Below are 10900 nucleotides of genomic sequence, written 5' to 3'. Positions count from 1 at the left end.
TACGCCTAAAAAGTACCGTACAAACGTAAATCAAAATTATTTCTATTCTATTGTCATATTCTACAGAAATGGCTTGTGTTGAACAATAAAATATTATAAATATATAATAATTTTCAGTCCAAAATGGTGGCAGCGCCTTCTTTGTGGAGTTTCGTCTCTTTGCTTCTATACTACAGCACGGACAGTGCAAACTGTTTACCTGGGGGGAAACCGGAGGGTGGGCATTATGCTTCCATGACGACGCCATGGGTGGATCTGGACAGCGTTTTGACTTTGGAAGCTATCTACTTTCATCGGAAAAGAGTTGGCAACACTGCTCAGGACGCCATTTCGCCGCTATATCTTTACGTAGCAAATAGTTGTTTGCTGCTATATTAGTGCTGTGAATTTAGAATTTCAGTACCTTTAATGTTCGACTATAAAACTGTGAAAATACATATATAAGTAGACAGGTAGGTAGACATTCAACAGTACTCAGTGGATGTTACATTGCAATCTTAGAGATAATCACAGTTTATACACTGACCAGCCATAACATTAAGACCACTGACAGGTGAAGTGAATAACATTGACTATCTGGTTACCATGGCACCTGGCAGGGGGGGATATATTAGACAGCAAGTGAACATTTTGAACTTTGAACTTTGTGTTGGAAGCAGAAAAAATGGGCCAGCGTAAGGATGTGAGCGACTTTGACGAGGGCCAACTAGTGCTGGCTAGACGACCGGGTCAGAGCATCTCCAGAACTGCAGCTCTTGTGAGATATTCCCGGTCTGCAGTGGTCAGGAAATACCAAAAGTGTTCCAAGGAAGGAAAACCGGTGAACCGGCGACAGGGTCAGACCCGAGGCTCATTGATGCACGTGGGGAGCAAAGGCTGGCCCGTGTTGTCTGATCCAATAGAAGAGCTGCTGGAGCTCAAACTGCTGAAAGAGTTAATGCTGGTTCTGATAGAAAGGTGTCAGAACACACAGTGAGGAGCAGTTTGTTGCGTATGGGGCTGCGTAGCCGCAGACCGGTCGGGGTGCCCATGCTGACCCGTGTCCACCGCCAAAAGCGCCTACAATGGGCACATGAGCATCAGAACTGGACCACGGAGCAATGGAACAAGGTGGCCCGGTCTGATGAATCACGTTTTCTTTTACATCATGTGGATGGCAACGAGTTGGAGATGTTGACTCGGCCTCTAAATTCTCCAGATCCCAATCTGATGGAGCATCTGTGGGATGTGCTGGACAAACAAGTCCGATCCACGGAGGACCCACCTCGCAAATTATACAGGACTTAAAGGATCTGCTACTGAAGGCTTGGTGCCAGCTACCACAGCAGACCTTCAGAGGTCTAGTGGAGTCCATGCCTCCACGGATCAGGGCTGTTTTGGCGGCCAAAGGGGGACCTACTCAATACTAGGCAGGTGGTCATAATGTTATGGCTGATCGGAGTATGTTGTTTACTATAAGTGGAAGTTGCTATAGGCCTGTTTGGTAGCACATGAGCCTATGAGAGCAGTCCTGCCTTTCTGTTATACTCAAATATATCTATGGCCTCTGGAACACAAATGTCTTTAGTGGCTGCTAAATGCTGTGAGGACTCCAACAGCTTTATGATGGCAGAGAATGCAGGTCGGTCTTTGAAACTCCACATCCAACAGTACTTCATCATATCATACCTAGAAGCATACAAAGGAAAAACAGATCTGTTTAAAAGGAATACTTTGACATTTTTGGAAATACTCTTGGTCGCTTTCTCACTGAAAGTCAGATGAGTAGATACCAATAATATCATGTCTGTCTGTTAAAGGTCCAGTGTGGCAAATACAGACGGGAAACACTACGTGTGGCCCAGTCTTCCTACACTCTGAAGCAACTTTTAAAGGAACAGTGTGTAGCATTTAGGGGGATCTATTGGTAGAAATAGAATATAATATTCATAACTATGTTTTCATTGTGTGTAACCACCTGAAACAGTCATTGTGTTTTCGTTAGCTTAGAATGAGCCCTTCATATCTGCATACGGAGCGGTCCTCTTCCACGGAGTCCGCCATGTTGCACCTCCATGTTTCTACGGTAACCCAGAACGGACAAACCAAACACTGGCTCTAGAGAGAGACTTTCACGTTTTTTACGTTACCTGAAGGCCACCGTAGGTTCTTTACACGCTTGGAAAGGAAGGGTTGAGTGGATGGGTATTCAGTTGGTTGCAATCTGCAACCCCACCGCTAGATGCCACTAAATCTTTCAAGCTGTCCCTTTAAGTTTGAAGCCACAGCCTTAGCTTAGCAGAAAGACTGTCAATCTGGTTCTGTTCAAAGGTAACAAAATCTACCTACCAACACCTTATAAGTTTTACACTTTGGTTTTTGTATGGATTAAACAAATGAGATGAAGTGTTTTAACTAGTGAGCTTTAGATTTAGGCTATTAAGTGGATTTCTTTTTTAACCTTTGGACAGAGACAGGCTAGCTGTTCCCACTGCTTCCAGTCTTTGTGCTAAGCTATGCTAACCAGCTGGTGTTAGCTTCATATTTACAGACAGACGTGAGAGTGGCATCAATCTTCTCATCTGAATCTTCACAAGAAAGCGAAATCTTGTATTTCCAAAATGTCTATTTCTTCATTTATAATTTATATATGCAGTGACTGTGAAGAGTATTTAAATTTGAAATGCAACTATCATGAGTGTAAATCGACTCAATTGTTAACACTACACCAAGTGACGGTATATTACTCCATGTTAAGTGGGTCTATTTCTTACAAGTTTACTTACAAAGGTCCTCCACAATTCTGTGGTCTCTTCATTCGATAAGACCCCTGTAGCTTTGGAAGCACAGACAGAGGCTCCAGCTCAGGGTACGGTGGAGAGCCTGAGATAAACAACAAAGAAGAGAAGAATTCTTGAATAAATGTGATGCTGAAGATAGTGTGTCACTATCCAGTACTACAGATTGTAGAAATGAGTACAAGATGCTAAAACGTGAAAAGGCACAAATACTGATGGTTTAAATAATTTGCGTCGAGATAATAGAACATGCAGCTTTACCTAAGGTAATCAGCTCATACAGTAAGATTCCAAATGACCACCTACAGAAAAGAAAAGGTTAACAAATGGTTTGATTCATATTAATTATATTTGTGTGTGAGTGTGTGTGTGTGTGTGTGTTTTGTTTTCTTAGCCATAACGCTGCCCTTACACGTCACTCCTGTCGATACTGAGCTGCATCATGATCCTTTCTGGAGCCTGCCATTTGAGAGGCACCTCTGCTGCCCTCTGCCTAATTGGTGGATCTGTTCTGCGTCCTCCGAATGCCACGTCCAGCCCAGACACCCGGGCTGAGAGGCCTGGGCCAATTAGGATGTTCCTGGCAGCAACATCGCCGTGCACCAGCCTGTGCTGTGACATCAGGTAATCCTGAGGGAGGGGTCATTTACAGCCACAACAACATCAATCTTTGGTTGAAATATCAATTAAAAATTCAAGAGAAACATTGGGGGAATTGGTATGTGGACCATGACCTGCTGAGGTACAGAATGACATCATCAGCAGAGCAAGACATTTAAATTTAGCTCATTTCAGTTCTAGTTGTTTGTTGGGAATAAGTAGTCAACAAAAAGTGACTCACCAGGCCAGCTGCAACCTGCTTTGCCACCAGAAACACTGACGTCTCAGAGAAGGTCAGTGATTGATCCGTAATGTTTGAATTCTTCTAGAGGAAAGAAAAAGTCATCATCAATGTGCTCAGTTTAGGTTTTGGAGAAGGATGTTCAGGTTTCAAGGTGCTAAACGTGAGATTGGGAGCATATTGCCTCCGCACGGCTCTCAACATGGCAGCGGCTCGTAGCTAACGGTGCTAACAACGCTAACCTGAAAACAACGGAAACAGTGCTGGCAGAGCTAACGGTGTTAACTGGAGGGGCAACTGGAGGGTGGGTGCTACGCCTCTGCAATGGCGCCATCGGTCAGGATGGCGTTATCAGCTGTAACCGCCAAATAAGAGCAGTGCTGAATGGCGGCTATGAGCTAGCCAGTGGAGCATGCTCGGATTACAACACACACGGGAGAGAGACTTCATTCTCTGCTCAGGTAGACATTACTCCTCTATATCTTTACATTACAAATTTGCTGATATATTAATGCTCTGGATATCGTATAGAGCACCTTTAAACCAAAGCTGTGTACAACCGTTACATTTCTGAGGGTCCAGAGGAAGTGAAGGAGGTTCCCTGGGCTGTAGGCGTCTAAGACCAGATACATGGGAAGATGCTTGGTCTGGCAGTACAACATCCGCACCACGTTCTCATGTTTACACACGGTGGCGTGGAAGAGGACCCACTCCACAAACTCCTTAGCTTCAGGCTGGTTGGGGCCATCTATATGAGTTAATAACAGAGGGTTAGTGAACAATCTTATAATGTGTTTTTAATTATAAATGCTGTACCTTAACCCTAAGACACCATCTGAAAGCTGGAACCTGAAGATTAATTAGATTGATATGTGTGTCAAGTTGTTCAGTTCATAAATAAATAAATTAATTGATTAATTAACATAACTTGTGAAAGTGTATAAGGTCTCAGAACAATATGATTGACGTATATGATGGTCATTCCCATGCTCACTTATGTCTCATAAGGTGTTGCAGCAATTTTTGGGTCGATAACATTTGTTACACAGATTTGGTACTAAATTTAACCAATTTTTACCACTCAATAATTGATAAAAATGATAATAATCCCTTTCAAAATACAACATTTAGACACTAAGACCTTGAGGAACACCACAGAAAAAGCCATGCTGTGATTTGGTATCAAAAACTTTTCATTGACATTTGGAGATTTCTGCAAGAATTGCATTTTTTCGGCAATTGGATGGCGAGCACTTCTGTTGTGGAAACTGCTCAGAAACCCCCTTATTGTCAATCTAGCTATGAAAGCCATCTATCCTCTGAATGCTCTAGGTCTCTAGTCTGATCCATCCATCCTCTGAATGCTCTAGGTCTCTAGTTTGATCCATCCATCCTGTGAATGCTCTAGGTCTCTAGTTTGATCCATCCATCCTCTGAATGCTCTAGGTCTCTAGTCTGATCCATCCATCCTCTGAATGCTCTAGGTCTCTAGTTTGATCCATCCATCCTCTGAATGCTCTAGGTCTCTAGTTTGATCCATCCATCCTCTGAATGCTCTAGGTCTCTAGTTTGATCCATCCATCCTCTGAATGCTTTAGGTCTCTAGTCTGATCCATCCATCCTCTGAATGCTCTAGGTCTCTAGTTTGATCCATCCATCCTCTGAATGCTCTAGGTCTCTAGTTTATGGCTGTAAAGTTTCATGAGGCTGTGATTATCCTAGAGGTCACCACAGGTCATTTTATACAGTGTGGTCAAGTTTTAAAAAATAGGTCTCACTATATGAAATGGCTCCTATGGGGACTAACATCATCACGCATGAATCTCATTGGATCAACAAAAGCCTCAGCTATACAGTGATACCCAATTTATGTAATTCAAAGACTGTTCAGGGACCCCAGTATGCAGAAATATTCAAATACACCATTTTTAGTGTAGGCGAAAATAACACATTTATACTGCATTCATACAACTGCATGGTATTTGCCCAAAACTGCATGTGATTATCATAACGTGGGCATTTCTGTAAAGGGGCAAAGTATAAGGTCAGAGGTCATGGGACCCCTTTGAAAATAAGGCCAAAATTTAGCTTTTTTCTTGGGAGTGTTATTTAGTCTCCTTACTGACAAGCTAACATGACAGTTAGTACCAATGGATTCCTTGTGTTTAGGTCTAGTTTCATGTGATGTCTGTACCTTCACTCTAGCTCTAAAACTGAGCCTTTGAAAGACAGTAAAGTCGGGTCTCAGATGGAACCTCTTCCTCTGAAAACACCAATGATCTCTTCGCATACTTTTACTGTTATTGTACACTAAAGACTCTGATCTTTCTGGCCTTATGTCAGATGCACGCTGTACCTCGGAGGGACTTAACCACCACAGCAGAGGGGGCTCCGTCTCTCTTCTTCAGCAGACCTTTACAAATGGGGCCATGGCGACCCGTCTGCCAAAACTCTAGTCCCTCAAGAACACACTCTTCAGGCATTTCCCAGGGATACAAAGCTGCCTGGACCTTTGGAGCGCTGACAGACGCTGCAGCCAGGGATACACTCTGCTGGCCTGTTAAAAACACAACAGTAGATGCAGGTTTATTGTGAGCCGGAGATATATTAGTACCTGGTGTTGCTCTCAGGCACTAATGAAAAAGAATCTCAGAGATTTTCATAGTGTTTTTCAGTGGTTTTATACAGTTATTGCAACTATACCATTTGTAAAGTGAGCTGAGGTGCTCTGTCTTCTTTGTTTGTTCTTGTGGAGACTGTAGAAAATCAGAGCCACCACTAAAACTGTGCTGAGAGCCAACAGACAAGGGATGATGATCATAGCAAGTGGACCCGCTGACTCCTCATCTAGAACAAGAGGAAGCAGGTCCAGAATAAGAAAGAGGAGAGGAGTAGCCTATTCAATAGCATGAGTTTGCAATGCAAAAAGTGCCATGTGAACAACTTACAGCACATGGGGAGCGAGGTATCATTGCTACATCCATGAGGAGCAGCTGGCATTTCTCACATATGAGAGAAATGGCACATCATATCAGCAGATGGAATTAAAAAAATGTTTATCCCTGTGTAGAAAGTAAAACTATGAGGTAACTGAAAATTGAAAAGCAAGGGATGAAGTCTAATTGCTACAAATGACTTACAAGTTTTCCTACCTGATACCTGAAGCCACAATGTTGGAGCGAACACACATTTCCAACCTTACAATAGAAAAAAGAACAGCAGCAAGTGGAAAAATCCCAATAACAAGGCTGCTTATCAGCTGCTTTTAGAAAACGGGTTCAGCTTTGTCCGTTTGCCTGAGAGGGCGCTGACCGTCTGAAAGTTGACTGACTGTTAATCATTAACAATCACCACAAATGATAACATTAAAATGTGGTATGCTCACACTTACTGCCTTAACAGTTAACTGATTAAACTGTGATTAATATTATAACCACAAAAGTGTTACGTTCACTTTGTTTTTGGGGTTCCATGTGGGAAATTTGGCTCTAAACCAAATCAAAATAGATTAAACCAATAAAAACAAAGTGTGTGTGAAAGTACAGATGCTGTTTATGGATGTGCTGGTGTCTAACTAATCTACAAATATAGAATCAGAATCAGGTTTATTTGCCAAGTACATACAAGGAATTTGACTCCGGTTTAATGAATCTCTCTCAATGTACTTACACAGAAATAGAAATAACAGCTAGTGACATGGACAACAAAGCTGGACAAATAAAGTTGATGAATAGAAAAAATAGGTGTATATATAAATATTATATAGATATATAAAATAAAATAAAATAAAATAGAATAAAATGTCTATATACAACTCAAGTGGTGTGGAAGTTGTAAACAATACAAATAGTGCAAAAAATAAATATTGAATAGATATAAACGGACTGTATGATTATATACAGTATGTAGCCTACATGTAAAGATGTATGTATACTGTATGTACAGTCAGTAGGATTTATATTGACAAAGACAGAAGATTATGTACATTTTACAAAAATGTGTGCATTAAATGCTGTAAAAAAAAAAATCTAGATCTAAAACGGCACAACAATACCTGTGTGTATTTTAGGAAATGACATTGTATTATAGTAGTAGAGCGCTGGTTCTAGGTGCTGGGGATGAGGTGCCAGCCTACAACCACTAGAGGGCAGACTCTCACAAGAAATGGCCTCCATCAAGTAGCCGAATCCTCAGCGCTAAGAGACAGGCTGCATTTCATGGACCCGAAACTATATAATAAAGCCCATGTTATGTTCATATAGAAGTTGTAGTCCATTGAATAATGAACACTTTGATAACACTGTAAACCAACTGTAGGTCGACTATCCCGGATTAAACAATAAACATTTCCCACGTGAAAGGCGGTGTTTTAGTGCGGGAGCTCCGCCCACGGCTCCGCCTCGCTGAACACTCCATGGAAACCAAATCCAGCGCTTCCCAATCACAAGCCCCGCCCCTCGTCGTTCACTATTGGTTCAACGGAGAGGATTTAGGCCCGCCCCCCCTTCTCTGATTGGACAGAAACTCCAGCAATCAGGAAAGCAACACGGAAAAAGATCAGGAAAAAAAGTTGTGGAGTGAAGCCTGCAGCCTGAACGGATAACGTCTGTTACATGTTGCTGCGTAGTTCTTTAGTCGGAAACAATCAGCACAGAGCTTCAGGAGAAGCGAGGGAGGATAGGGAGAGCGTGACGGAGAACAAGAAGCCGGGTTTCGGCGTGGAAAGGAGCCGTTAACCAGCCCGGTTCACAGGAGGGCCAGGTGTGTTTGTCCGTTTCCAAGGACTGCCTCTGCTGATGTCACCGCAGAGAGGACAGCAGGACAGCAGGACATCAGGACAGGTGCGCAGAGTAAAGTTGACTCGCTCGGACCGAGACAACAGCTTTTTGGACATCAGTTTTCATTTATTTTCGTTTTAAATAAGTTTTCTTCTCTGGGCATCTTGTGGAATATCCACTCCTCTCTGTTGGGACTGACAGGCTCTCACACTGACGGGGCTCACAGGGTCCGTCCAGCTCCTTCATAGCGAGCTGTTAACACCGTGGAAGAAGCTGCTGCTGTTGTGTCTCTCTACTGCTGTGAACTGAGCTGGGGGGTGTAGTGTTGTGTTTTGTTGTGTGGTGTGGTGTGATTGTGGGATCGAGCCGCCCCAGCAGCATCACAACCACCTCTCTCCGCTTCACTGCGACACTGACGCAGCTGCTCTCATCCCAGTCCGCAGACAGGTGATGCTCGAGTAGATTCAATGGAAGGACAGAGCATCAACAGAGGGACTTTCATCTGAATCAAAGGAATGGAATACAACACGAGAAAGCAGCCTCAACTTCTCTAATCTGCGATGCTTTGTCCCGTGCGTCACTGTGTCCTGAAGCGTTGAAGGACAATCGTTGTTGGGACTTCCTGCCGGGTTTATAAGAGCTACCAACAATGTCCAAGACACTGAAGAAGAAGAAGCACTGGTCCACCAAAGTGCAGGAGTGCACCCTTTCGTGGGGGGGTTCCGGGGAGTTGGTGGCGGTGGTTGAGGTGCGAGGCGGAGCCGAGCTGGGAGAGTTCCCCCACCTCGGACACGTCGTGTCGGAGGCCATGGTGTGTCTCTCCGGGAGGTTCCCGTGCAGCGGGGACGTGCTGCTTGAGGTGAACGGCACTCCGGTCAGCGGACTCACCAACCGAGACACGCTGGCTGTCGTCCGCCACTTTCGGGAGCCCATCCGCCTGAAGACTGTGAAACCAGGTGTGTATTTAAATCACAAAGACCCCCCCCCCCCTACACACACACACACGACCAAAACAGTGCTATGTAGTGTGCTTACATTAACATGATTATTGAGAAGCTTGGGACAGGTGCGACTAGTATCATGATAAATAAGAGGGATTTGGGGAGTGCAACCTCCCAGCTGTGCCCCGTTGGGGTGGGGGGGGCGTTGTGTTGATGGATCAGGTGTGTGCAGTCCTATGGATATTTGGAAGCTATATGTCTGCAGGTCAACAGTGTTTGTCAGCTGGCTTAAGCATATCTAAACTGTCTATCTGCATGCCTCACATTCCTTCATGTGGAGACATAACTCTTTCTTTAGTACAATCCTGCCAAACAACATCAGTGAGGGACCTGCTGTGTTTAAGCACGCTTGTTCATAGTGCCCACATCTGCATGCACTACAACATTAAACCTGCAGTAGGCAGAATATTTTTGGCATCATTGGGCAAAAACTCCACAATAACCATTCAGCATATTGTAATTCAAGTGTTCTGAGAGAAAACTAGACTTCTGCACCTCCTCATGGCTCTGTTTTCAGGCTTTAGAACATCTACAGTGCCCCATGACAGGAGACTTTGGCCAATCACAGGTCATTTCAGAGAGAGAGCGTTCCTATAGGCTGTTCATTCAAAGGAGGCAGCTGTCAATAACTCGTAAACTCCGATCAAACTTGGCAGCGCTGATCAAATAAGAATTACTGTTCTGTTACTGTAATGCCTATTTCTCTCCTCAGTTGTGTTCAGAATCATCTTGGAGTGCACTGTTTAGCTGTAAAATTAGAAAGTTTGCTCCGGTTGGTGGGCGGTGCTTAGTATTTCCTCAACTGATCTCAACATGGCTGTCAGGTCACAAACTTTCTCATTTTACAGCTAAACAGTACACTACAAGATGTTTCTGAGAACATCTGAGGAGAGAAATAGTCATTACAGTAACAGAATATTGATTCATATTTGATCAGAGCTGCCTAGTTTGATCAGAGTTGGTGAGTGATTGACAGCTGCTCAGAGACAGCAGGCTCCAGCTCGGATCTGATTGGTTGTTTTCTTCCAGTCTGTGAAATCTTTCATATGCCACTACTCACTGCAGCTTTATAGGGTAACTATACCATTTTCAAAATTCATACACGTTATTCCTATGGTCTAAGACAGTCCAAAAAATATCAGTAAACATGAACAAATCTCTCCCAAATCCCCAAACTAGAGTGCTAAAAGTCAAACTTGTGATGTCATAGGGTATAAAGTGTGGAGCTGCTCCATAGACGATGAATTGGGAGAGAGACCTTGTAGATGACACTGAGAGCACCAGAGGAATGTTCTGAGTAGATGGGAACATTCTCTGCTTCACAACTGAGAACACTACGATAGAATAAAGCTCATTTGGGTATAAAAAAAAGAAAACAACACAAAATCAGTGTCCCATTCATTGTCTATGGAGCAGCCCCAGATTTTATACCCTATGACATCACTAGTTTGAGATTTAATTCTCTGGTTTCTGTCTTTGAGTGAGAGCAGCTCATGTTCACAA

General features: G+C 43.4%; 2 protein-coding genes across 6 annotated transcripts in view; one reads left to right on the top strand and one right to left on the bottom strand.

Moving 5' to 3' along the window:
* Nucleotides 1–1042: 1042 nt before the first annotated feature.
* Nucleotides 1043–6910, bottom strand: si:ch73-206d17.1 (tyrosine-protein kinase STYK1). 3 transcript variants are annotated; one of them, XM_037771399.1, is made up of 10 exons: nucleotides 6771–6899; nucleotides 6567–6680; nucleotides 6322–6465; nucleotides 5975–6175; nucleotides 4185–4366; nucleotides 3619–3702; nucleotides 3190–3407; nucleotides 3039–3079; nucleotides 2766–2862; nucleotides 1043–1668 (listed from the first exon to the last, which is right to left on the bottom strand). In XM_037771399.1, the coding sequence occupies exons 2-10, from the start codon at nucleotides 6616–6618 to the stop codon at nucleotides 1497–1499; spliced, it is 1191 nt and encodes a 396-aa protein (XP_037627327.1). In that variant the 5' UTR covers nucleotides 6619–6680; nucleotides 6771–6899; the 3' UTR covers nucleotides 1043–1496. The 3 variants fall into 3 exon arrangements, with proteins under 3 accessions (XP_037627327.1, XP_037627328.1, XP_037627329.1); XM_037771400.1 differs by having other exon boundaries at nucleotides 3619–3699; XM_037771401.1 differs by lacking the exon at nucleotides 6567–6680 and having other exon boundaries at nucleotides 6771–6910.
* A 1231-nt stretch (nucleotides 6911–8141) lies between these two features.
* magi3a (membrane associated guanylate kinase, WW and PDZ domain containing 3a) overlaps nucleotides 8142–10900 on the top strand; it is a 185266-nt gene continuing 182507 nt past the window's right edge. Inside the window, exon 1 of one of the 3 annotated variants that reach the window (XM_037771392.1) lies at nucleotides 8142–9352. In XM_037771392.1, the coding sequence (XP_037627320.1) occupies nucleotides 9046–9352 (307 nt within the window). In that variant the 5' untranslated portion in view covers nucleotides 8142–9045. The remainder of the gene's footprint in view (nucleotides 9353–10900) is intronic. The other 2 variants (XM_037771389.1, XM_037771390.1) reach the window with 2 other exon arrangements.

The sequence above is a fragment of the Sebastes umbrosus genome, chromosome 6 (assembly GCF_015220745.1).
Source record: "Sebastes umbrosus isolate fSebUmb1 chromosome 6, fSebUmb1.pri, whole genome shotgun sequence".
Classification (NCBI taxonomy): domain Eukaryota; kingdom Metazoa; phylum Chordata; class Actinopteri; order Perciformes; family Sebastidae; genus Sebastes; species Sebastes umbrosus.
Note: the sequence above shows the minus strand (reverse complement) of the source record. Positions and strands in the feature narration are given on the sequence as shown.

What these genes read in the sequence shown, in the direction of transcription:
- si:ch73-206d17.1 (XM_037771399.1), bottom strand. Translation starts at nt 6,618, where the DNA reads ATGCCAGCTGCTCCTCATGGATGTAGCAATGATACCTCGCTCCCCATG. An exon ending in CTCAGCTCACTTTACAAATG is followed by an intron (nt 6,176 to 6,321) that starts GTATAGTTGCAA and finishes TGTTTTTAACAG; the next exon opens with GCCAGCAGAGTGTATCCCTG. An exon ending in CAGAATTGTGGAGGACCTTT is followed by an intron (nt 1,669 to 2,765) that starts GTAAGTAAACTT and finishes GTATGCTTCTAG; the next exon opens with GTATGATATGATGAAGTACT.